The sequence below is a fragment of the Podarcis liolepis genome (assembly GCF_965112155.1).
Source record: "Podarcis liolepis genome assembly, chromosome: 2".
NCBI lineage: Eukaryota > Metazoa > Chordata > Lepidosauria > Squamata > Lacertidae > Podarcis > Podarcis liolepis.
In genome coordinates this window covers 56171696-56198849 of record NC_139555.1, presented here as the reverse complement: position 1 = coordinate 56198849, position 27154 = coordinate 56171696, and the positions used below count along the sequence as shown (strand labels likewise).

The 27154-nt window shown below is 40.9% G+C and overlaps 1 protein-coding gene across 1 annotated transcript in view; it reads left to right on the top strand.

Moving 5' to 3' along the window:
- The window catches only part of SLC22A4 (solute carrier family 22 member 4), a 50156-nt gene that overhangs the window by 647 nt on the left and 22355 nt on the right, over positions 1–27154 (top strand). The window contains exons 2-3 of the mRNA XM_083487900.1: positions 22595–22698; positions 25140–25294. Coding sequence (XP_083344026.1) covers positions 22595–22698; positions 25140–25294 — 259 coding nt within the window. The remainder of the gene's footprint in view (positions 1–22594; positions 22699–25139; positions 25295–27154) is intronic.

The window sequence follows — 27154 nt, the reverse complement described above, 5'->3', positions numbered from 1 at the left end:
GGCTGATTATTATGACTGGGCTGTGGCGCGTGTGTTTGTGTGCGGAAGCGTCAGCTGTGGGTGGAATGGAGAATGGAGGCGCGCGTGAGGGAAAGGAGGCGCGCGTGTCTGGAGCCTCGGAGTCAGAAAATGGAGGAGGGGGTCGGGGCTCCGAGGAGGGGCCTGGTCGGCTGCAGCACGCGCAGAAGATGCGCTCCGGGGCCGACGCGCCGCCGTGCTCCCCTTCGTAGGAGCGGAGGCCGGCTCCGGCGCCTGTCCTGGGGGCACGTGTCGCCCGCGCGGTTGTATTCGTTTCTGCTGCCGCCTGGCTCCCCGGAGGAAGGGTTGCATATAGGCTGCGCGGGGTCTTCTTCGCATGCTTTCCTGCTTCTCTGGAGAGGTCGGTTGTTGCCGGGCTGGCGGAGGCATTGTCTCGTGCATCGCGCGGCACCTCGGTCCGTTTGCCTCTCTGAAGTCGTGGCACAAGCCTCTGCTCCTCGCCCTTCCATGCGTAGGGACAATGCTGCTTTGTTCGTGATCTCTTGGGTGTGTGAGGAAGGGACCGAGAAAGGCCCTCAGGCAACGTGCATGCATACATTGGGGCCCACGTAACAGATCCCGTTCAATGCATTTAGCTTCGTATGGCTAAGATTCAGCAGTACCATAAGGGACCTGTTTACCCATCCAACCCAGGAAACATTTAGGGCCCCTACTCTTATAGCCGCTTGATGCCACGTCGCTATACGTCACCATTAGACCACTGACTGTTGAACGTGTGGACTGGCTCAATTGCAAAGTGTTGTATGTGCTGTGTGTAGGTGGATGGTTTGGTTCACATGTGTAAATAAACTGAATGCACCCATAACATTTTCATAGAATCATAGAGTTGGAAGAGACCACAAGGGCCATCGAGTCCCACCCTTCCAAGCAGGAAACACCATTAGAGCACTCCTGACATATGTGTTACTCCTGACATTTTGTGTTAATGGATTCTGCTCTCAAGGGAATCATATTAGAGAGAGAAAATCTGACAGCAAAACACAACACCAGAGTGAGGCTCTAAGTTATCTGATGGATCAGGCTCTTCTGGGTAAGAGCCATGATGCTGGGAAAGATTTGTTGTTTTGTACCCTTCTCCCTGCGTGTTGTTCTCCAGCTGTCACTCCCTTCCCAAGCTTCTTCTTACCATATGGAGGAAAACATAGGCACCCTTATGATCAGCAACCAGAATACTGCATAAGTACCTCCCATTGCCATCTGTATCCTGGACTGGTAGGCTACTGTAAATAAATAAAAAACACAGCTATTGCTAGCATGCTAATTATGTCAGGTCAGATTAGATCAACTCCTTAGAGTTCTGTTGAACTGTGTAAGTGTGGGCACTGGTGTGGAATAACATCAATGTGGTAGCTAAGGGTGTGTCATATAAAGGGTGTTGTCATAATACAATTTTAAAAACATGTTATTTCACCTCCTTAAGGGGAAGAAGAAAGGACCACAGTCCAAAACAAATTAGATTACCGTAACTAATCTAGGATAAATCTGGTAGTAATAATTACCCAATCTCTACAACTAATCTAGAGATCACATCAGATTTCTCTTTTTTCATTTTTTTAAAAAAAATATTCATTTCACAAACAATTGTTCTATTGGAATAGACTGTTTTGTAGATGAGAGTTGAAACTCTGACTCATTTCTGAAACATTCATGCTTAATATTTGGAGGATTATGGATTAGGTTAACCCAACACGTACCTTTTGTATATACTCGAGTGGTAACAATAACAGTCCAATCCTATACCTGCCGACTCAAAAGTAAGCCCCATTGAGCTCAATGGAATTTACTCCCAGTAAACTGGTCAGGCCACTGTTCAGACTTGCTTGTTTGGGTGGGAACATTGCCTCATGTTATGGATGCTATCCGGGAGACTGCTTGAAAGACTTATCAATTTAAACTCTATCCTTTCTGTAGTTTAATACTGTTTAGACATTTAAATGAAGACTTGACTATTCTTAACTGACTCTTGTTGGTCCTGAAAATGGGGTCAGTGAAACAGAACATATAGTTATGAATAAGACGCACAAGCCCATTATTTTTATTGTGATCTTCCGAAATATCTGAAAAAGCACCACATCTTACCAGTAGTCAGTGAACTGCAGTTTTAAGTTGATGTGGGGTCTTTCAACAAGATGGCCGTGCATTAAGTCACTGAATGCTATAATGTTTCCTAATACCAGTTGCTGGAGGCCACAGAGGAGAGAGTGCTTCTGTGCTCATATCCTGCTTGCGAGTTTCTCACAGGTTTCTGAGTGGCCACTGTGAAAACAGAATGTTGGACTAGATGGGCCATTGGCTTGCTCTTGCTCTTATTATGTGTGCAGTTGTTTCCCAGTCTTAAATACTTCCTCAAAGTCTTCACTTTGCAGAAAGACAGAGAGAGCATTTCCTAGCCACTCACAAAATAGTTATTCTCCTAGCATTTTTTTCTGTTGTGGTTGCTCTGTTGAATAGAGTTGTACAGGGACACCTACAATGATAAGCAACAATATTGTCCCTTCTTCCCTGCCCTAGCAGCATTTTGGAAATCTTGTGTTGAGGTGTATGTTGTGGTTGTTATTAAAAAATGTTTAGATGCTGCTTTTCAGTTTAAAACTGTATACTGAAGACACTCAGCTCTACACTGCCACATCTGAAATCAATTGAGACGATGCAAGTTCTGTACCAACATGGCTTGAGTCAGTGATGGGCTGGATGAGGGCCAGTAATCTGAAGCTTAATCTTGTTAAGATGGAAGCTTTATGGATAAGCGGTTGCTAGGTTTGAGAAATTTGCAGGTTGCCTATTCTTGATAGGTTTGCACTCAACCTTAGGAGTACTCTTAAATCCATCATTGTCAGTGCTTTTTCCAGCAGATATACTATCTACACCTGTTCCTTGACAGGGATAGCTTGGTCTTAGTGATGGAGGCTTTAGTAACCTCTACACTGTACTATTGGAATGCGCTCATTGTGAGGCTACATTTGGGGTGGTTTGGAAATTTCAGCTAATGTAGAATGCTGTGGTCCACATTAGCGTATTGCACAGATGCTAAAAGCTCTACACTGGCTTCCGGTACATTTCCAAAGTTCAAGATATTAGTGTATAAAGTCCTAATGGCCTATAATGCATTATACACCTACCAGAGCACTACCGTCATGTGGCTGAATCATCCTAACTGTCCCACAGCTAACTCATATTCATTCAGATTCTGTGCAAACCAAGGTTTTTCACGTTATGGCACCAGTAATTTGGAACACTGTTATAAATAACATACAAATAAGGTGTTAAAACCAATAAAAGCCAATAAGCAAGGCAGAGCTGGTAGGCCTGGGCAAATAAAAAGGTATGGAAGAAAAGCCTTAAATAAGTAAATGAAATGTTTTCATTTGCAGTGTAGCCACATGCACTGGCTGCTTAAGTGTTATGCACTCTTTTAAAGGTGCGCCTTATCAGAGGCATAGCTAGGGGGCAGGGGGCACTTGGGCCTGCAGTGCACCTGAGCCACATGTCTCCTGGGAGTGACGTGGTAGCTTGGGTGTCTGCAGGCTCCGCGCTGTCTGAAAGCGCTGCCTCCTCCTCAGGATGCCACTCTACAGCTGAGGGGGAGGCAGCAGGCGGACTGCATGCAAGCTCCACGTTGTGCAAAACTACTGTAAACTACAAGGTATTTCAGCGATGATGGTTTAGATCTTAGCCTGGGGCTTCTATGCTCCCTCTCCATCCTTCTTTCATGTACTCTGATATCCCCCCCCCCCACTGACGTCCTGGTTTGTTGTAAGCATTACTTCCCCCACTGCATCCAGTCCACGTGAAGCATGTTTTTCTGCAAACCATAGTTGGAAACCATAGGCCACATTTCTGTGTACTCCTAAAGGACTACAGCATTAAAATACGATATATATGTGAACGTGTAGAACAGATGCTCTTCCTTCCCTGTTTTCTTCCCTAGCAACAATTCTTTTTGCCACCATTTTAGCTGCATTTACCCTAGATAATAGCTGTCTAGGCTTACCGGTTGGGCCATCTGTTGTCCATTGTCGATTTTGACAGAAAGCATTAGCATGATACAAATCTTTTCATCTGCATTGTTTCAACATTTGATGGTACTTGGGGGCTAGGTTCTTGGAAATGGGGGCAAAACTACCTCATTGTATTGCTTTCCCCACATATACTTTGGCCAGCTTCTACATTGATTTAAAGGTCTTTGTTAATTGTAAAAAAAAGAAAAGAAAAAAAAGAGTAATTAGAAATGAAGCTAAGGGAGGGCACCCTGTCGAAAGGGCTTATTACTTAGCCAATGTACGTATTCGGGACTGTTTTAAATCAAATTGATCTTATTTCTACAATTTCCATAAGTGAGATCTGCATATTTTTCTCTGTGTGTTTTGAGTTTCTAGGCCAAATTGAACATAAAATACATGACTTAGTTGGGAATGAGTGGTCCTGTGTGCTTCCCCAATCCCAATCTGCTAGCTTCTTCCCCGTGCAAGCCAGCTTCAGTACTTTGATTCTGGTCTCTTTAAACTAGTTCCCCATTATTATGCCTAAAACAGAAAACTAGTTTAATTTCACTTTTTCTATCAGACATGATCAGAAGCCACAATCAAACTGTGGTTTCAGATCCTGATGAATCAACCAACACTGAAGTACAATTCAGTTTATGATTTAATGGAATAGCAGACCAGATTCAGTCTGGTGCATGGATATGTGCTGGTAGTCTAAGGAAAAAGAGGGTACCTTTTGCCATATGTGGTGGTTATGTAAAATCGTGAAAGCTTTTTGGGAAATGATTTATAATGAACTGGGGGGGTGTTCGAGGTATCTTTTATTTTAAAAAACAGAAACTTTACTTTTGGGAATAATAGGTCAAGCGATACCCACATGTCAGGGAAAAAAGTTTATTATGTATGCAACAATGACTTAGGATTATTTATGCTCAGAAATGGAAAGAAGAAAAAGCTCCAACCAAGGAGGACTGACAGATAAAACTGATGGAGTATACAAATGGAAACACATGTGGTTTCATTATTTGTATGCTTTGTTATAAAATTGGAAAAGGATAAATAAATTATATTTTAAAAGGATTAATCTGGTGCATGAGGGGTAGAGCAAAGGATAGGTAGCACAGTGGACCTGACACTTGTTCCTGGCATAAAAAACACTATGGTTTGTTAAGCCAGGAACATTATGTCAGAAATATCTCTAGATCTTGTTAGCTTTTTCAGCCTGCTTCCATGATTTTATCCCTTTGTTTCATTTTTACTTTCCCACAGGTTTCCAAAGATTGGTACCAGCTTTTTATTTTGTCAGGATTTGCCCTGAAGGCAGGCTTGTTGCGTTTTAGGCTCATGGACATTTGCTTCTTAGGCTAATACAGGTGCTCTATTGTGCTTGAACTCTATGGTATTTCAGTTCATTGCAAGACTTGGTTTATTATGAATTCACCATGAGTTACAATTTATTAATATAACTGTAGTTGCCCATACAGTGGTGCCCCGCAAGACGAATGCCTCGCAAGACGGAAAACTCGCTAGACGAAAGAGTTTTCCGTTTTGGAGCTGCTTCGCAAAACAAATTTCCTATGGGCTTGCTTCGCAAGACGACAATGTCTTGCGAGTTCCTGCTGGTTTTTTTTTATCCTCCCCCCCTTTTTTCTAAGCCGCTAAGCTGCTTATCAGCTGATCCAATCAGCAGATAAGCCGCTAAAAGCCGCTAATAGCGCTAATCCGCTAATCCTTCAATGGGCTTGCTTCGCAAGACGAAAAAACCGCTAGACAAAGAGTATCACAGAACAGATTCTTTTCGTCTTGCGAGGCACCACTGTATATTGACTGTCTTTCTGTTCAGTGTTACAAACAACACAGCAAGGTATTTATGTCAGCAATGTTCTGTTCTCACCCCACTATTTTGATTACTGGTGAAGGCTCGGGAATGTTCACAATTATTATTGCGCAAGAAAGTATTAACCTGTTTCAGAATGTTGTTGTTCCTTCTGAACACGAGCAAGCTTGCAGGAATTTGCACCACTTCCTGTTCCCTTTATGGTTATTATTCCTACAGTTGCAGACCTACTGATATTTCTTTGACTTTTACCAAATTTTTTTTAATTCACAAGTGGCATTGTTGAGCCAGTCAGTCCCCTAGCTAGGATAAAGCTCAGGGGCTTCAGCAGGTGTGGGCAACCCTTGTCCCTCCAGATGTCGCTGAACTACAACTCCCATCAGTCTCAGCAAGCATGCCCAATGTCTAGGAATGATGTTCAGCAACTTCCGAAAAGCCAGACATTCCACACACTTGGGCTAGGTAGGAGATGCAGCAGGCAGGGTGATATTGAAAGGAGATGGGGGCTATGAGAAAGCAGCCTTTCCACAAAGTGTGTATTGTGAATGTGGCAGGAACAACATGATTGCTTTGCTTTTATGTGATGGAGGGCTGGGTAATTGTGAAGTGAAAAGCTGGAAAGAGCAGAACCATGCCACAAATGGTACTTCGGAAGTATCTATTGTGTGGTTTACTGTGAACATTTCCAAACTGGTGTTGGTTATGGGAAAATATGACTTCTTTTTCCTTTAGGGAGTAGTAAAATCTCTGACGTTTTGAGATTTTAAAAAGTTACATTCTTGGCCCGCAGTTACAGAAGATTTGTAAACGCAGAGAGAAGAGCAGAAATGCACCATCACAGGGGTTAGACTGGAGAAAATAAAGTTCTCTCCTTTACTTCTGTTTTTCCTTTGAGATAGAAGAACCGAAAGCATATTACAGGAAATTAACTCATATTGGCCAGCACTGTGCACATTATGAGGTAGAAATCAGAAGAAAGTGTGAAAATCTTGTCTAGCCTATGATTTAAAAGTTGTTGCAGGATCATTTGGTTTTCAGGAGCAAACTAGATAGATGCAAATTATATAGATTAAATTCATCTATGCATTTAATGCATAGGCTCTTAAAAATGCAGGTTGCATTAGTTGAGAAGGGTTGATAATGAACTGTATCAGGACAGGCATGGAGAAGAATTCAAACACTTTCCTCCCCTGCAGTGTCCTGAGGAGAACCCCTTTTCTCAGACTAATATCTGCTGTGGGCAGGGATTTCCCAGTGACTCAGTGCATGGCCAGAAGGAGCCAGAATGGAAAACTGCAATTTATAGTGAGCCTGGAGATATAAAATATCTAGATTATTATTATTTTTTTTAAAAGCTAACTTAAACCCAACTTTTATTTATATCCCACTCCATCTTATTAAATTATACAGCATTGAAAATAATTCCAGCATTATTCATGTTTATTTACCGGTTAGTGTCTGAAAGATCCATAGCTTCCTATTCAGAACTTTCACTTGGAGTTTCACAGCTTCAAAAAATAAAAGACACTTGAATCAAAATAATACTTTCAGTTCTTTCATGTCTTAGTTTGTTCCTTAATTAAATGTGGGCATCAATATTCATTTGATGAGACAAATGAAATCTGAGACAAATGAGAGCTCAAAGGATTCATTGTTCAAGGCCTTGCCACCATGTTACAGAGCAATATGCTTGTGCAGACACCCAGATTATAAACATCTAAACATGGCACTGTAAAAGTGCTTAGGGCAATGGCCGTAGGGAAGCACCCCCCCCCCCCGGTATCTAGGTGAGTGTGCATACATTGCACTAACAAATTTAAGCTGGGCCAACAAACAGCTGTTTCCCATTCATGTCTCTCCCTTCCTTTGCACTTCAGTAGTATTTCTTTTCTCTAGTTTTGTTTCATCTATAAGGCAGCAATTTCATGTTCTGGTCATCTTTAGTTTGTACACCAATATGTTTTTGATTTATTGTTGCTGTCCTTTTTAATGCAGTGGCCAGACATTGCTCTGATTATTTTTAATACAACCTAACTGAAATGATTTCATTAATATGATTCCATGTCATTTTAATGGGTGATGACAGTTGCTGTTGAAAATAAATAAATGCCACAGTCTCTTGTAATGGAGAACAGAGACACTAAAGCTGTGGTTCTCTGTCTTTGCTTCACTAAGTCTTCTATTTTTATTTTTATTTTTATTTATTAGATTTATATGTGTTTCTATGCTTTCTTATAAAGTCTGTGGCCAGATTTGATGGCCAGATTGCTCACCAGAACAAGATTTGAGCTGATCCTGGCCAGACTGCGCTGGCTGGCAGTTAGTTTTCAGGCCCAATTCAAAGTGCTGGTGTTGACGTCTAAAGCCTTACATGGCTCAGGACCTCAATACCTTAAAGACTGGCTCTCCACGTTTGAACTGACCAGGACCCTGCACTTCTCATCTCAAGCCCTTCTCTTTGTTTCCCCTACCCAAGAAGCGGAGGGTGACTACATGAGAACAGGCTTTTTCCCATCATCCCTGACCACTGGTCCTGCTAGCTAGGGAATATGGGAGTTGTAGGCCAAAACATCTGGAGGGCCAAAGGTTGGGGATGCCTGAACTATGACCTGTTAAATGTGTGTGGGCATGACGGTTATTATGATTATTTTATTATGTCCGTTATTATGCTCCATAAATTAGGTTCTTAATGGTGTACACCACCGATCTTTGAATAAAGCGTGGTTTAGAAATCAAATAAACAAAAATGCCAGACTGCTATGTTGATTTTGTCAAAATAAAATTTTCCATAGAAAGGGGGGCATTTGCCATTGTTTCAGTATGTTCCAGACTGCAAAGTATGTTTTGGAAAAGGGCTGGATGTTATGGGAAGTAGTCCTAATCCACTTCAAGTCATGGGATCTGTGACACTTACTTTAATAGAATTAGGATAACAGCTAATTTTCTTTTCGGGGAAAAACCTAAATATGTTTCATAAGACTTCAAACACACAGCTTTCCCATGGAAAAAAAAGTCAGTCTGATATCAATTTAATAATGCAGTCTACGCATATAAAACAGTACATTTTTGTTGCCTCTCCCTTTTTAAGCTTGTTCCTACAGTATTATAATTACCGTATTTTTCGCTCTATAACACGCACCCGACCATAACACGCACGTAGTTTTTAGAGGAGGAAAATCCGTAGGCATGCCACCCGTAGGCATTCCCTCCATAACACGCACAGACATTTCCCCTTACTTTTTAGGACGAAAAAAGTGAGTGTTATGGTGCAAAAAATACGGTACTTGTGTAGCTTTACCGACACCAGCATGCTGTGCCTGATGCAGGCTTGTGCTTCTTTACTACCTAATCTCCATACCGGATGGCAAATACATTTCAAAAGTGAGGGAAATTTTGAAAGCTGAGTGTGATATAACATTACATAGCATTTCATTTTTTTAAAGTTTATTTATTTATTTGTAATTTTAGATTATAACCAAAAAGAAAACATTTCAAAAGTAACTCTAACATTTTAAGCCTCAACTTCCCTCCCCCTTCCTGTGGTTACTTAAAGTTGTTTTCATCTTTCCCTGCATATCCTAAATTATCTTATCTTATTCTTTTTATTCCTCTATTATTATATATATTTTGAAAACTGCAGGTTTTTACAATAATCCGGCTAACGTCTTAATCTGTTTACAGCTTGTATTTCAATAAACCATTTCCTATCCTTAATAAAGAGTTTGTTATCTTGATTTCTAATTCTTCCGGTAAGTTTTGCCATTTCTGCATATTCCATTGATTTCTGTAACCATTCTTCTCTTGCCAGAACTACTTCTTTCCATTTTTGGGCAAATAACATTCTTGCAGCTGTAATTCTATACATAAATAAGTTTCTGTGCTGCTTAGGTAGCTCTGACCCCATTATTCCCAAAAGAAAAGCTTCTAGGTGTTTTTTTTACAAATATTATCTTTAAAATATTTTTTCAATTCATTATACAGTCATACCTTGGAAATCAAACGGAATCCATTCTGGAAATATTTCAAAATGTTCAAAAACCAAATTGCGGCTTCTGATTGGCTACAGGAAGCTCCTCCAGCCAATCAGAAGCCACGGAAGCCCTGTCGGACATTCAGGTTCCAAAAACTGTAGAGACCAATATGGGAGAGGCATGTTTTACTTCAGGTGTGGCAAATGAATGCATCTGGGGTTTTGCTATTATAGGTGCATCATAGCCTTTCTTCTCTGTGATCCTCCCAGTTCTTATTCCTCCTATGGTCACTGCTGTGGATACACGACCTGTGTCTCCAGGCACTACAATAATCTGCAATGGATTCTCATACAGCAGCGTTAATGTTGCCAGCCTTCATGTCATGATTGCAGACATCTTTGTAATGCAGAGTTGGTCTGCCATAACAGCAGCCATAACAGATGGCCTCCTTCTTTTCATAGACCCAAATAAATATGTGCTAGTTAGATACTTAGAACTGCTTCAGGACCACTGGGTTGAGCGGTTTTAGAAGGTCCATGCCAGCTGTTTAATAAGGCAAAGACCAACAGGGCATTGGCAGTATCTGAAGCCATGTGTATTAATTCACTTCGCTAAAAAGGGAATAATATCTGCCATTTGCAAATCATCTATATCGAGCGTAGAAGAAATCACACAGTGTGTGATTGGAGGGCATGTTTGGGAATCCCAATATGTGAACCAAGCTGGAACTCTGTCTGGCAGAAGCAGCCCATGTCATCAAGGATAGTAATGTAGGTTTATTCTGTAATGGACTAGTTGAGCATTTTCCCATGGAAAGCAGTGGTATGTAAACTACTTTCACCATGCTCTTTTTAAAAAAGATAATCATTTTAAAAAATATTGCGCTGGTATTTCTGACTGTTGTGTGCTGTGTATTTACAAGAGATTTACAGCAGGGTGCATTTCAGCTCAGAAGTTCTGTTGCGTTCATTGAAACTTACTTTGCCTGTATGTAGGTGTATGCACATGCAAGAGAGAGAGGGGCCGTGCCCAGGACCAGGTTGTGTATATTGGTTCCTGAAGATGGCCCACCTCAAATGCTCCAGCCAAACCACGGTTTTAGCTATTGGGCATGTGCTGTGGACTTGTATGTCTGTGGCATTTATTATTTCCCTCCTGTACTTCTTGGTTTGAGATACAGTAACTATAAGTACAGTCTTTGACTAAACTGTCATAGACTATTGTCTTGAGGTACATTCTTTTTCCTTCGTTCTGTCTCTGAACATGTGCTTGTGAAAGGCGGGGGTGGTTCTTGTTTGATCCTTAGGTTGGGAGTGTATGGTTAGAATTATCACAAGTATGCGCCCTACCCCTGCTGGGTAGAGAACTACATAAAATAACTTTTTTATTTTTGATTGCCAAGAGATTTCCTAATAATAACTCTGTTTGATTGCCAAATGATTTCCTAATAATAAATCTAAATAAAGTTCCAACACAAACTGCTGTTTCTGTGTATAATCCACTCTGCATAATCCACTGATGTGATTTTAATGCCAGCTTTTGTTTTGGTAAACACATGTAGTAATGATGATTAATTTCCTTTTGCCATGACAACCAATAGCTATTTTGAGTTCCACATGCTTGGTATTACGGTTGCTTTCATAATTCTAGAGCCATTCTTTTTGGCAAGGCATTGTCATCTTAGGTTTTATAAAAGCAGTGAATATAAAACTGCTGTGGCCTTTTGATAGGGTTTTGAATGAAGAAAATTTGTTTTTCACTTTTGTGTATTCAGGGTTTTCTAAGGAATATGTAAATATTGGATCCTATCTTTGTGAAACTTTGCAAGGCTGTGGCCTGTGGCACCCTGGAGCAAAGAGGTATGTTAATTAGTAACTTGGGTTAGTAAATTGGGTAATAGGCTACTAAAGTCTTTTCTATGCCACAAGAAAAGTGTATTACTAGAGAAATTTCTCACATTAGAGAGATTATATGTTCTAATTATTCTCAGAACTAGTGCTCATGGCACAACTTTCTCTTGCAGCTTGCAACCACGTATAATCTCATATTAATAGCTAGGGTATATCCTTTATTCATATAGGCAGTGTTCCTCTGCATGGGCATAACAGAACTCTCCCTCTCAACCTCGCCTTCCTGGACATGCATAAAGCCCCATATGCAAAATGTATGTCACAGCACTCTGGAAATGAGGAGGCTTGTGAGTACTGCCTTAATCCTGTCCAGTCCTCCCATTCTGCTCAGTAAAACTATGTCAGCAGCATCCATTTGAGGATTCTGAATGGTGTAGAAGTGCTGACTTGGAATATTTATTTTAAATATCTGTACCCTGCTAGTTAGCTAAAGGCTCTCAGTAATAAGATAGCCTCTACCCTCGGGCTTGGAATCTAAAGTGACGAATGAAAAGGAAAAAAATACATCTCACAAATGCCAAGCAGATTGAGGATTTAGGTGTAATGAACATGCCAGCATACTGAACATCCTGAAAACAGCATATCTTTTTGGTATCTGAGAATTATTCTTCCTTTTTGCTCATTATTTTTGAATACTTTCTGGTTTTAGTGTGTGTGTGTTTTCTTAGTCTGAAATACACGATACAGAAGGAAAAGGTTTTGTGACTGAGGAAGAAAACAAATGAGCTTGGGTGCTAGTTCTTAGCTGCATAGTTCTTGTAAGTTCTCACTGCCATTGTTCATTTGGCTGATGGATGGAACTAGGTTTGTCTTCCCTTTGCTATGATGTTCTTTCTGGGAGGCAGGGACAACAGCTTCTCATTGACCCTTGGTTCCCTGGTCAATGATTGAGGCACAGCACCCTGCCCTGTGGTCTCAGAATAACTTACACATGTAGCTCTCCTATTCCTAGCAATATCCCATTGTATGGTTCACAGGCAATGACGAGAGAGTGCAATGAAGAGAGAGTCATTTCCCATTGTATGGTTCACGGGCAATGAAGAGAGAGTGCAAACGGGGGTCCAGTGCAAGGAAGAATCCTATCCATAGTGGATAGTTATGAAGTTGAGGGATTGATAATTGCAAAAAGCCATGGCCAGTCCTTTAGTATGGGATTCCAGTCCCTACTTGCACACTAGTAAATTGTTTTATGTCAAATTTCCAGAGACTTTGCCCTGTGATAATGTTTAATCAAATGACAGAAACTCATTGCCTAGTTAATGACTAACATAGCGCTTCCTTTGTTTTCATACTGATGTATTGGTGCAGCCCTCATACTCAAGTGTTGTTAACCTTGTGTTTGGTAGTAAACCCAAACATAAGAGCTCATAAGAGCTTGCATGTTAGAATACATCCCTTCCAAACCAGCATGTCTTATTTTCTGCATGCAGCCTTAGTGACACCAACTCTCAAATTGTAGATTATTACATTTCTGTCAAGTAATTAATTGCAGTCTACGGTGAACTAAGATCATACTGGCAACAGTTCAACTTAGCTGTTAAAATTCTAAACGGATATGACCACAGGTCTTTATGTAACAATAAATAGTTGCAAAGAAAAAGTGTGTGCTATACACTGTCCTGTGAAATGTTAGAACAGGTCTCTCAGCTCTATCTGTTCCTTCCCTGGTTATCAGTGCTATGCACTTTGGTTCATAGAACGTGAAGGTTCTCCTAGGCAACTATGCAAAATTCCGAAGATTATATATTAAAGGTAGGGGGGTGTTGGCAGAACACTCTCCCCACCCCTATTCTTCTTCTGTTTCTGTCATCTCCACTGTCTCTCTTCTTACCCTGAGAGAAGACAGAGGCTGGTACAATACTGACTGTTACTGCTACTGAGCCTACTCAAATGGGAAAAGACCATGGGGTAAAGGAGATATCTATCCAGGCAGATAATCAGGCTCTAGGAGGTTGGGGAGGAAATAATTGGCTCTCTTACGTGCTCTGGTCACTGTCTAGGGCAGGGGTCAGCAACCTAAGGCCCATCGGCTGGAAGCAGCCCGCGGAGGTCATTTGACCAGCCCACGAGCCGCCCCGAACCGAGTCACCTGCTTCTGTGCTGCGCTAAACCAGCATGGCATGAGGACTCGCTTCCGTGGTGCTGGAAATTGCGTCTGCGCATGCGCAAACACTGGAAATCGCAGGCATGCGCGTGCGATCCGACTCACGGAGGGATCTGCGGGACTGATCCGGCTCAGGCAAGATAAACCTTGCCAACCCCTGGTCTAGGGAGTAACTAGAAGGGTTGGAATTGAGCAGCAAGGTTTTTTTTAAAAAACAACCAAACAACTGTTTTCTAGAGAAAACCTTTAAAGATAATTATTTAATTTTAATTAATTATGCCATTTATAGGCTGCTTCATTTTCTGGGTGATTGAAAGCAGCTTTAAAAGCAGTAAAAAATTAAAACTCACATCACAATAAAATACAGTAAAATGCAGCAAATAAAGCATGTGCGTTATAGAAACTTAACTTGTGGTAACTACAGGAGTCTGTAATGGTAGATAGGCCTCCTGTTTTTACCATACTAATCCAAACTGGATTGCATAAGGCTTATATGTGTCATTTTCATAATGTGTCACACCCACCGGTTTAAAAAAATAACAATAGTCATTCAAAAACTGTGTGTGTAAACATTTACCATTCCTTTTAACGGGTAGCACTGTAAATTGTTGTCTTACTCGGAGACATTCCTTAAAGACCATAGGCAGGAACACACAGACACTTGAATTGTTCATGGGGTTTAGACACACAAACAGGCACTGGAATGTTCTTTTAAAAATGAAATCTGTTCCCCTTGAGCACTGTATTTGCCCGAATATAAGCCGCACCCAAATATAAGCCGCTCTATTCCTCGCTGCTTCTGGCTGCATACTGGGGGGGGGGGTGAGCTGTGCTGCGTTGCTGGTGCCCTTTCCTCTTCCTCTCTCCCTTCCTGGCCTTGGGGGAGAGGACAGAGTACTACGTGCGGGGCGGGCGCCGCTTTGCCGCACTCCTGGCGCTGTTTGCCCCGCGCTCCTGTCTGCATATCACAAGGTTGCGAATATAAGCCGCACTTTAATTTTCATGGTCGGAATTTGGGGGGAAAGGGAGGCTTATATTCAGGCCAATGCAGTATTGCTCTTCTCCCCACCACACACACACACACAGAGAGAGTTTTCCTACAAAGTCTGTTGCCTGCTTTGAAACGCTCCTGCATTTCTTAGTGGAGATGATAAACTGCTTTTATTTTATTTTAAGAGGCAGTTGATTGGTTTTCCTCATTTCAAGTTCCCAAAAGGAAATATTTTTCATGAGCTAATAAATTATTTATACCAAGGCTCTAGGAGTCACAATGTGAGAATAATGGGGCTGGATTCTCATTCCACCCTTCCTGCTGGCACGAGTGTTTTGCTACTCTTTAATTGTGCCAAGTTAATGTAGCACGCTGGGTGCAAGTATTTCCTAGCTGATGTTGCACACCCTGATCCCAATCTTCCAGCCATCTGGTGAGACGAAATGTATTGTGATGCGAGAAGCGCTTGCAAAACCAGGAAATCTTTACCAGATTTTTCCATAATAAATGGCTTCCCAGCTGCACAAATAAATATCCACAGTACAAAAGAGATATGTACAAAGTTGCAATGTAAAATTCTGTGGTGTTTCTGCTTCAGCCCCTCATCTTGGCAGCAATGAAGGGATAGTACTGGGGTAGTCAACTTCTTGATTACTTGGGAGACAATTCATTCACCCAAGTCTATAAGACATGGTAGTAGAATGCAAGAGGGACTGAATAATTTGCCTTTAAGTGCATAGGACATAGAGTGGGAAATACCAGACTAGCTGTCTGGGGTTTGGAAATATGTTAATTGTGTCTGGTGAAGGAAATGTCTTACCTAACCTGAGGCCAATGCAGTACTTCCCAGAACTCTTGGGCTTTTGGGGACCAGATATGACGCACATGCAAGTATTCTGCGCAAGAGGCAATTTGGCTGGTTTTAAACATAAAAGTAATGGGGGGGGGGGAAACAGAGGTGGTGAAGATAGCAAACTTCGCTGCGTCATATCAAGGCTATGGGGAACTCTAGGGAGAAATTTATAGAGGCAAACTAGGTCATAGCTCTTGTCACCCTTATTGGACTGTTGTTCCACAGCAGAAGTGAACAGATAATACTGGGCTGCCCATTGTTAAAGCTCCTTTTAAAGTGGTGTTGGCAGTGTGGTTTTACAAGAGACAAGTCAAAATCTCAAAATTCAGCAAACTGTAAATTAGTCAGGAGTCAGGACTAACTACTGTATTGGCTAAATTTCTGAACTGCAAAACAATTCACGTTCCATTTTGTCTTTGTTATGTGCTGATGACCTTTGGCTTAATTTTAATTTTAAAATAAAGGAACAAGATAAGATGGTTTTGTTTAAAGATGCTGCACATTTTAGCCTGTATACTTTAAGTTAATTTTCCATACCAGCTTATAGCATCTAAGAAGTATAATGGATTTTAATTTTTATTTAATTGTGGTATGTAAAATGCAAGCCTAAGGCAAGCATTTGAAAAGCGGACTGTTCTTTGTTTGTGATATACCAGACGTCAGGGACTGGCGAGTGTGCAGGGGGCTGGAGTCTGACTCAGGAGAGCAGGACAGTGGTTTGTAGGGACCTGTTCCAGCCAGGAGGCAAGAGTCAGAGGCAAGAGACGCTTCAGAGCTTTAGCCTTATTATTGTGTCTACAAAAAAGCAAAAACTGTAAGATAATCACATTGTATTTTATATTGTGGAAAGCAATGTGTGGCCTTCATTTTCAGAACATGCAGTTTACGGATGGCTGTGTGGAGTGGGCTTCAACAGGAAACACAGTTACAACACTTGGTTATCTCTGTTATGTCAGGCTGCACCTCTTTATCTACCTTAGTCATGCCTAGCATGTGTCTTTCAGCACTGTAACATTTAACTTTTACTGACTATATTGCTATAGAGCTGCGGTCAAAGCGTTGAGCCAGGAGAACTGTGCCTTACTTGTAATCTGACATTGCCCAACCTGTGTGGGCAGTTAAGTGACCTTTCTTTGTGGTTTTAAAGCATGAGCTTGCTTCAGATACTTCACTTGATAATCCTTCTGACCTGCTTTCGAAATTATATGCCACCTTCAATTACTTTGTTAACTGTTGTTTGCTTGAAGCTTTCTCTGCTCTGAATAGAATAGTTAAAATGGCCAAGAAGCATACTCTTCGTTTTAAACGTCTGTATCTGTTTAATGTCCTTTATTTTCAGATACGTATTTCAAAAAAATATCAAAACATTTTACAACCTATCTTAAAGCATGAAATAGAACATTACAAAATATTAAAATAACTAGACTGTCATATACACTGTTTTTAGCGGGGCAGACGACTTAAATATAAACATTCAAGATATAAACTGAATACAAAAATACAATAAAATCCCACATATACAGCATCATTTGCAGTTAAACAAAATAACTAAAATAGAAGTTGCACCACATTCTCCCACACACCTGGAACTATAACCTCTCCCAAAGACGTCCTTTACAACCTTTCATTTACAAGCCTCATTCTCAAGCATTCCCACCAATCATACTGATAACACAGGTAATGCTCAACCAACCATTTGACATAAAGAGAATGCCTGGTCTGCAAAAAATCCGAGACAGTTTTAAGCATGATTAACAACCTGCTCATTCACCTATCACCATCTAGGGCAATAAAGTAACATACAAACAGCAACATAACTACTCACTCCTTGTCTCTCATCCAGGTAGCACCTTAATTGGTTCGCTCTCCCAAACTATGTGGAATTAAACAAGTTCAGAAGACACAAACACATTACGACCCAGACTTTCACTCTGTGCAACCAAAAACACAATTCCAGTTACCACCGAATAATACCTCCCAATATGTAAATCTAGATAATAATGTAAATTACATTATGCTTTCTAAATATGAAGGAGAGAAGGAACTTCTTTTGAAAAATTATGAGAAACAGTGCTGCAGGCTCCCCTGCGCCCAGTTTAGGCAATGGTAGGCATCTCTTCCAGCCACCTGGCTAATTTTCAAAATTCCAATATTGCACGATAAGGGACATTCTCAAAGCCAAGAAATCTTGAGTAGAAAGCTAGTGTTCAGTTAGAAAAATTCTATTTCTTCACTAGGTTGGGGCACGCCTATTAAATTATGTAAAAGGGGAGAAAAAACACATGGGAATGGCAAGTTTTAGGAAATTCCAAAGGAGCATGGTAAATAAATGCAAACAAGTAACATCTGCCTCTGTGCTGTGACTCAGGGGGAAGGATGGCGGTTCAAGTGCTGCTTCAAGGAAATGTCACTCTGCATAGTTGCAGCTTGTGCCCCACAGAAATCTGAGCAAAGCGTATTGGTGTTGGCCTGCTGGAACCACTTTTTGCTGAATGAAAATGTTTTTTTACTAAAGGACTGAGGAAGCAAAGAGAACCCAGGAAGAACGCTGCTGGATCTGGCCAGAGGCTGCTGGATCAGGCCAGAGGCCCATCTAGTGTACCATCCTGTTCTCACAGTGACCGGCAGTTGCCTATGAGAAGCCCACAAGCTGGACCTAAGCGCAGCAGCACTGTCCCCACTTGTGATTCCCAGAATCAGTCAAGCACTGGGGCCAGAAGCCAACCTTCCTCCTGAGGCCAGCTGCCATGTCATCATAGCACTGCTGCCTCTCGGTCTGCAAAGGCTTTTATTAGTCTTATAGAAGCACACTTCACACCCACTCCAGTTTAGATACGGCTTTTAATATGTATAGAGTTGGAGCTGATCAGTTCTAGGGGTCTGCCCAGTCAAGTTATGGATGCCATTTTCAGCGTGTTCACCCTGAGGATGTGAACCAATCTACTTAGAGAACAGAGACATGTACATGCAGGATCATGACGCTGCTGGTGGTTCAGCTTCAGGTGTTTTCCCATTAAAAGTACAGTTGTACTTACCTAAAGCGTAGTTTTCCACTTGGAATGGGAAAACGGAGTATTTGCCTGCTTTACAGTCTTACTCAGACCTAGCTTCCACCTTGGGCTCTATATTGGGGAAGCATGGGGTATAAGACAGACAAACAGATGGGATTCTATCCAACTAAGTTATATTCATAGTAAACCCACTGAAATTAATGGACCTAGTATGTGTAGAACTAACATTGGATAAAATCTGTTGTTTTGGTGCAGAAACTACATTGGTTACCCTGGTGCATGACTGTTTCTGGGAGATGGATGAGGGGAGGTGCAAACCTTTTGATTCTGCTGGACCTCTCAGGGCACTGGAAAGCAACAAGGCCCCTCTGCACCCCCATGAATAGTCATCCCCAGACTTAAACAGAAAAACTTGTGTATGTAGAACCTGAAATACGATACAAAATGTACAGGCACTATTCTTATTTTGGAGGGAAAATTTTACTGCTTCCCCTTTTACTGTTTTATTTTCCCTCACCCCAGAAGAAATCCTGTGAATACCCCTGTATCAATAGCTTTTGATACTATCGGCCATAGTATCCTTCCGGGATACCTTGTGAAGTTGGATTTGAGGCCATTGTTTTGCAGCTTTTCTGCCTTTTCCTGGGATGTTGATCTCATAGGATGGTGTTGGTTAGAACTGCTGTTCCACTCTCTGGCCATTGACTTGTAAGGAACCACAGGTTTTCATCTTTTCCCCAGTCTTGTTTTAATCTTGTTTTGATTATTTTTTGTGACGTACTTTATATTTTGAAGGCTTCTTTAAATACTTTGCAAAGGAAAAAGTGGACTAAAAACAAAAACTTAACTGGCAAATGCATGCTCCTCAGCCTGAGTTTGTTTAAGGAATAGCAGTTGCCTAACGGGACACGGGTGGCACTGTGGTCTAAAACACAGAGCCTAGGGCTTGCCGATCGGAAAGTCGGCAGTTAGAATCTGCGTGACGGAGTGAGCTCCCGTTGCTCAGTCCCAGCTCCTGCCAACCTATCAGTTCAAAAGCACGTCAAAGTGCAAGTAGATAAATAGGTACAGCTCCAGTGGGAAGGTAAACAGTGTTTCCGTGCACTGCTCTGGTTTTGCCAGAAGCAGCTTAGTCATGCTGGCCACATGACCTGGAAAAACTATCTACGGACAAACGTCAGCTCTCTTAGCCAGTAAAGTGAGATGAGCACCGCAACCCCAGAGTCGTTTGCAACTGGACTTAACTGTCAGGGGTCCTTTACCTTTACGTTTAACACTTGGTACCATATCACCCCCCCCCCACCGAAATGCCCACACATGCCTCTTCCTCCTAGCACAAATTGAAACAGAATACTTTATAGTTAACACTTTTATGCTTGTACAACATCACCGTAAAAGCTAGTGAGTGAGATAATATCTTCTTTTTTTTCTTTGCTATGATTTCCCTCTCGTTCCAAAAGCTGGGTATCTTAGTCCATATAAATAAAGTCTGATAATGTTTCTGGACTGTATTTTCTTTCAGTCATACTCTCTCTCTGCCAATCTCTTTCTCTTCTGCTTCTCCTCTTCCAGTAATCGTCGCTCGATGAGTTGGAAATAGATGAAAGATCTAAATAGTTTACAGTAGAAATGAGAGGTTAATTTACGCTCTGTTGAAAGTGATTTGACTTCTGGTTTGTTTGCCAATTGTGTGCATGTTGCAGAGCATGAGTTTTGTAATCCAAGCTCTGCGGGAGCAGAGCTGTCTGTCGGCATTTCTCAGCTTTCAACTGAAGAATATTTGGCCTACATTTGCAGAGTATTGATTTTATCTTCAGCAAATGCCTGTTATTAACTCTGTACACACAGACAAATGCATGGTAATAAAGAGTTCATTTCTTTCAGATATGCAGCCGTACCTTGGAAGTCAAACGGAATCCATTCCGGAAGTCCGTTCAACTTCCAAAATGTTTGGAAACCAAAGCACTGCTGCTGCTGCTGCTGCTGCTTTTTACATCCTGGCCATTTTTATTTTTTTATTTTTTTATTATTAATTTACATCCATACACAATCTTAGGTACATGTACAGCCTTAAATAATTATACCATTAAATATTGATTTAAACTTGTATTTGTACATGCTCCTTTCTTATAATTTTTGACTAAACAAAAATAAACAAAAGTAAAAAATCCAATAAACTAAACTGTATGAAAACAGACTTCCCGTCATTTCCCGATGTTAGTTACATTTACGACATTGAATGTACTTATACTTCTTACCTTACTATGTACTTATACTTCTTACCTTACTATCCCTCTTACTATAGTTTCTAGTACTTTCTTATAACATATCATACCATTTTTCCATGCTTTGTAGTATTTAATTTACACAAGGGTCATTCAAATGCTGCCATAGATGTTATGTCGTTGTTATATTTTTGTAGGTATTTCTTGAACATATCCCATTTTTGCGTGAATGATTGTTTTGTATTTCCCCTTAATCTATCTGTCAGTTGAGCCAATTCTGTGTATTAAACTTATTCTGCCATTCCATTACTGTTGGTACTTTCCCCCCTTTCCAGTTCGATGCAATTACTAATTGAGCAGCGGCTGTTGCATATAAAAAGATTTCTCTTATATTTTTTGGGATATCACTGCCTAAAATTCCAAGTAGAAATGCTTCTGGCTTCTTTGCAAATGTTAATTTAAAGATCTTTTTCATCTCATCATAGATGAGGTTCCAGAACTCTTTAATTTTTCGGCATGTCCACCACATATGGTACATATCTCCTTTTGTTTCCCCACACCGCCAACATTTGTCTGAAATATTTTTACACATTATACATTTTATACATTTGTTTGCCCCAGGTTGTTGCAGTGCACCATGATTAAGAAGAAGATGAGTTCCCAGTTTTTGAAATACCTTAGGAGCTAGATAAATTTGTTCCAGAGCTTGCTTCTCCTCCTATCTCAGGGTTAGCTTCTGAACATCTTCAAAATCATTTCTTTACAGCCATATAAGCTAGTGAATCTCTCCCCAATTTGGGATAATAAATGGAACAGTTCATATCATAACTGCCCTTATGCAATACTGTGTATATGTATGGTCAAACCTTTTTCAAAAGTGGCACTGTAGAACTGGAAAAGGTGCAATCAAAATTTAGCAGAGAGCTGGAGCACTATTAGGTAAAGCTAAAGCATTTGGGGCTTTTTAGTTTAGAAAAATACATCTAAATGCTAGGGGTTTATAACAACAAAGCAGAACTTGTGGTCTTCCAGATGTTGTTGGACTACACCTCCCAAAACCCCAACCACAAGTTATGGCTAAAGACAGTGACATCCGGAAAGCCACTTGTTCCCCAACTCTGGTTTATAAAATTATGCATGGTATAAAGAGGATGGATACAGATAAGTGTTATTATAGAACCCCCAGTTTTATTTTCAGTTCCATTGCTCATACAGGTGCTCCCCCACTTACACAGGGGCTACGTTCCAGGCCCCTGCATGCACAAATGAAATCGCATAAAGTGGTGTGCACAGGGAGGAGGGGAGGAGACTCACACGGGCTGCAGCCCGGCTGGTCCCAAATCTGCCTGCTTGCCTGCCTGCAAGGCCAAGAAGGGCACCCAGCAGAACTGGTGTCAGGATGGGGGTGCAAACACAACAGAGGTGTGTGTGTGTGTGAGTGAGAGAGAGAGGGAGGGAGGGAGGGAGGGAAGGAGGCTGTACACTCTAGCATGGGGTTTGGCTTTTTCTCAGCAGGATCACATTCAGCTGATATTTTTACTGAGCGCTTCCCCACTACCCTAAGTTTTCTTTCTTGCTTAGTCACTGCTAATCCATATAGTTAGTGACCAATTTAAACTAAGTTTATGCCTTAATGACATGGGATTTGCTTTGTTGTGTTTCTCTTGCAGTGGAATCTGGTGTGTGATGATGACTGGAAAACCCCCTTAACTACATCATTGTTCTTTGTGGGTGTGCTGCTTGGATCCTTTGTATCAGGACAGCTCTCAGACAGGTAAAGTACACAGTCAGCTGGCTGCCCTAGGATTTTTGCCCTGCACTTTTGAGGGAGCAGGATCATGTTTGGTGTTTTCAATTCCAGCTGTGAACCAAAATTAGGCGTACGCAGCAGGCTTCAAATAGTGTGCCATGCTCAGTGTGAATTTCCCCTTTACTTTCTAGACTCTTTTAGGCATGCCTCAGTAAAAAAAAGAAAGACACATACTTCCTTGACTGCTACATCTTATTTATTTATTTAGTAAAATTTATACACCACTTGATTGTAAAAAACCTCAAAGCGCTTTACAAGTCTTACACATGCATATGAGGAAGAGACGGAGACTGCCAGTGTACCATGCTGTATATGGGTATTCATTCTTGCCTACAAAAAGTAAATAATAATAATATTATGCAACCTGTTTATGCCAGTACTTTCAGATTAATTTTCACTTCCGTAAAAGGACACTGTGAGTATGAGTGTAACACAGGAAAAGGAAATAAAAATACACCCGAGCCAGGATGAAGATAAAAGAAAAAGGATTGTGGTAAACCATTGCTGCAAGGTTTTCACAATCAGTGTTACAATTTGGGCAGCAAAATGCTATTGTTATTTCTGTGATTGTAAGTTGTTTTCAACTCTTCAAATATTCTGTTTTAATTGTTGTAACCTGCACTGGGATCTTAGAAAGAAGGGCAAGTAATTAATTATTGTGAATTCTAATATTCTGGACATGTTGCCTTGAGAGGCTGTGATCTTGAGGACATAAGTAAAAGGAAGTGTGTGCTGAACCCTTGTTTTACTGGACTTTTTTTGTTTGCTTAATCTCTCCCCCCCGCCCAATACTGTTCCCTGGTGGGTTCCAGAGGCACATTTACAAGGGCAAATAATGCATCTGGAACTTCAGAGAAACTCCACAGAGGCTATTTCATTTAAAAACAAAGTTAGTACAATACATGTATTAGCATGTAGTTTGCTCCTTGTGTTGCTGGACAAAGGCAATCTTTGCTTTCTGTCATTTCTATTAAAACCCCCAACAAATTCATGCATGGCATAAATATGTCACCATGTTCTAATCAATAATGCAAAATTCATCCTGTGCTTGCCACTGGATGTTCCATGGCTGTAGATTTTCATCTCTCATCAGGAGATAATGATAATGACATGCTGCCACCATGTGTTCATCTGCTAAGAAAGGCAAATCCAGATTATTTAACTTTATCAATTGTAAAATTATTGTGACATCAGCTGATACTTAAAATACTTGTTATCTGGTTATATCTTGCTTCTCTTTACTAAGCATCACTCCAATTAGACAGGATACAGAAAACCCCAGAATTTTGTCCAACAATATTTACATAATTTCAATGGTTTAAAGCAAAGGTACCTGTAGCTGTGCTGCCTCTTGGTGTGATGTGCCTAATGAGTTAATTGCCATTTTAATTTGCAATTAGAGAATGCACAGGACAAATTGGCGGCATTCAAGCTTTATTAATTTGAGTTCAAAGAATAGTCTACATCATCATCATCATCATCATTATTACAAGCTGACCCCATGGGTGCAACCCTGCCTAATTTTTGTACTCCCCCCCCCCCCAAAAAAAAGATTCTGCTAAATCCCTGCTTTTTATAACATCTTGCCTGATGCAGAGTTCTGGAGAACTCAAAAGCTTGCCACATTTTTGTGAGTTGTTGGTTAATCCTTGGCATCCTTCCAGGGGGGACACACCCATGGTGGGCAGGACCAGAAGCAAAAGTGAGCAACATGTAAATTTTACCTTTGCATATAATAGTAGAGTTTACACACACTCGCATGCCCTACTCTATCTTGCATCCATGCAAGCAAAAAGCATTATTGGAGTTCAGGGGCACACTCCAGCCAGGAAATAACCCTCAAAAGTTCCTGTAAAGTAGGGTTTCCCAAATTTGGATCTCTAGCTGTTTTTGGACTACAATTCCCAACATCTTTGACCACTGGTCCTGCTAGCTAGGGATGGTGGGAGTTGTAGTCCAACAACAGCTGGAGGGCCAAGTTTGGGAAACCTTTCTATAAAGCAGGACCATTGAAGGGTGTGGCTGGGGAAGGTGTGTGGCCTGGGTTGAGTCCCCATGGCCAGACAAAGGAGCCCAGGGAATTCCATTTGACTCTATGGCCCATCTCTGTACTAGGGTACTGTTTTCATTTTTGAAAAGTGGGGCTCATCAAATGTCACAAGTCTGTGTTCTAGTGAAAAATAATGAACAGGTCGTGCAATGTTGGGTGAATATTGCCAATATCTAAACTTTCAAAAGGTAAACTCAGCGTTCCAACCCCTCTCTGCAGGAGAAATGTCTGCTCCTTGAGTCTTAAGTTAAATCAACCTGCTAGGTTTCTTTGCTTTCTCTAGAACGCGGCAATAACAATATTGTGGATTCATTTATGGTCTTGCTTGTTTGTTTTTTGTTCTTTTCCTCAAAAGGTTTGGCAGAAAGTCTATTCTATTTGCAACTATGGCTGTGCAGACAGGTTTCAGCTTCCTGCAGATCTTCTCAACCAGCTGGGAAATGTTCACAGTTCTTTTTGTTCTAGTTGGCATGGGACAGATTTCAAACTACGTTGTGGCCTTCATATTAGGTAAGACTATTTCCACTCCATTTAAATGTCCTATTAGCATGGTAGTTTGAGTATGCATACTAATTTCACTTAGTAAGAAATGATTCTATGTAACTGATAGTCCTGTGCTAAGAGCGTAAACTTCTTTTAGGAACATTTCGCAAAATTGATATAGATAAATTTGCCATAATCTATTCTGCTCTGTAGGTCAGGAATTTAGGTCTGGTTCTCAGGCCCAAACTAGATGAGATGATGAAGATATTTCTTTCTTTGGCCAATTGCAATTTCAGCAATGGCATGGAAATTATTTTTAGATATTTAAGTTTCCCAGTAATTTGGTGAGAAATGAGCAGAGAACAATTCAAAAACTCTTCCATCCCCCAAAATGTGGATGAACAATGAGTTGAATGGGCATTTCAAAAATGTTACATTCCTATGGAGACTAGAGTGGTATGCATCTGCAAAATTTGTCAAAAATTGTATTTTTTAAAAAAATCAGATTATCTCATCAGATAATCTCATCAGATAATTATCTCATTCAGATTATTTTAGGTGTTCCACGCTGCTGGTATTATTATTATTATTTGATTTATTTGTGTCATGCCATCACTGTATACAATGATTCACAGGGTAAAATAAGTAAACAAAAATAGTTTATGCTCCAAAATCCTTTATAATCTATAATCTAAATGGTGGTTGGAAGAAAAGGGAGCACAAAGGAGGTAACCCTCAAGTAAATGGTTTACTTAGTAGAGGCAACCTCCATATAGTGCCATTTGAAAGTGGCTACCACATCAGAGCTGTTTACATATAGGTGCTTGTCTTTCCCATTTCAAACATTACTAAGTTTCTGTAAATTTGATTATACTGTAGTTTCATTGACGCTTATTTAAACTTCTCCTGTATTATTATAGTTTTTATTGGGATGGGATATTTTAATCTTTCCCCACCCCCCAGAAAATGTTCAGCTTTGTTTTGAGGTGCTTGAAGCCTCTTGTGATGGATATAGGGTCAGAATGTTATTGTATCATGCATTTTAACATGTAGAAAGCGACTCTTTCCATTTTTAAAAATACGTTTCTATTTGTTGAGGCAAAATTGTGTTTGCTTGAACTGCCATGCATTATTTTTCTCGTACTGGACCAAGCTGAGCCAAAGGCATCCGGGGTTAGCAGGCTTTCTCAGGCAGGACAGTGATGCATTCCTGGTGTCCCAACGCCAAGCATTGCTGCCGCTGACCAAGAAGAGGAAGAGGGAGGCGCAGGATGCTCAGCACCATGTGGGTACTGTGCCGCACCATGCAGAGCTCCCAGCGCCTTGCCCCTCCCCCCTTGGTAAGTGGCAGTGATGCTTTGTGTTGGGAAGTCAGGTGTGCACCCCATGCCCGCCTGCACCATCCTGTCGACCACAGCTGACAGAATGGGAGCGGTGAACTGCATTGCCATGCTTTGTTTTTATAAAATGGAAAATTTTATACCTGTGGGTTGGGTTTTTTAAAAAATTTAAACCCACTTTGTCCATGCCGCATGTCTTTGTGCATTTAAGTAAAATATGCTTAAGATGTCTCTCATTTTCATTGTCTCTCCAGCAGCGTAGACTGAATAACAATGCAATTCTGTTAACCAACATATTCCGTACTCGTACAGATTTTCCTTCCTCATTTGGTACCCTTTGCTGGAGAAATCTCAAAGGCTGTAGCCACAAATCCCAAACACTGAAGCAGGATTGTACGGGGGACAGGAGTGGGGGAATAGGCAGGGAGTCATGCAGTTGTGGAAAGTTACATCCACTAACTACTGGAATCACTTCATTTGGACATGCTTTGAGTTCACACATGCTCATTTCAATAAACTGGAGCAATGATTTTCTCTTTTGGAGGAA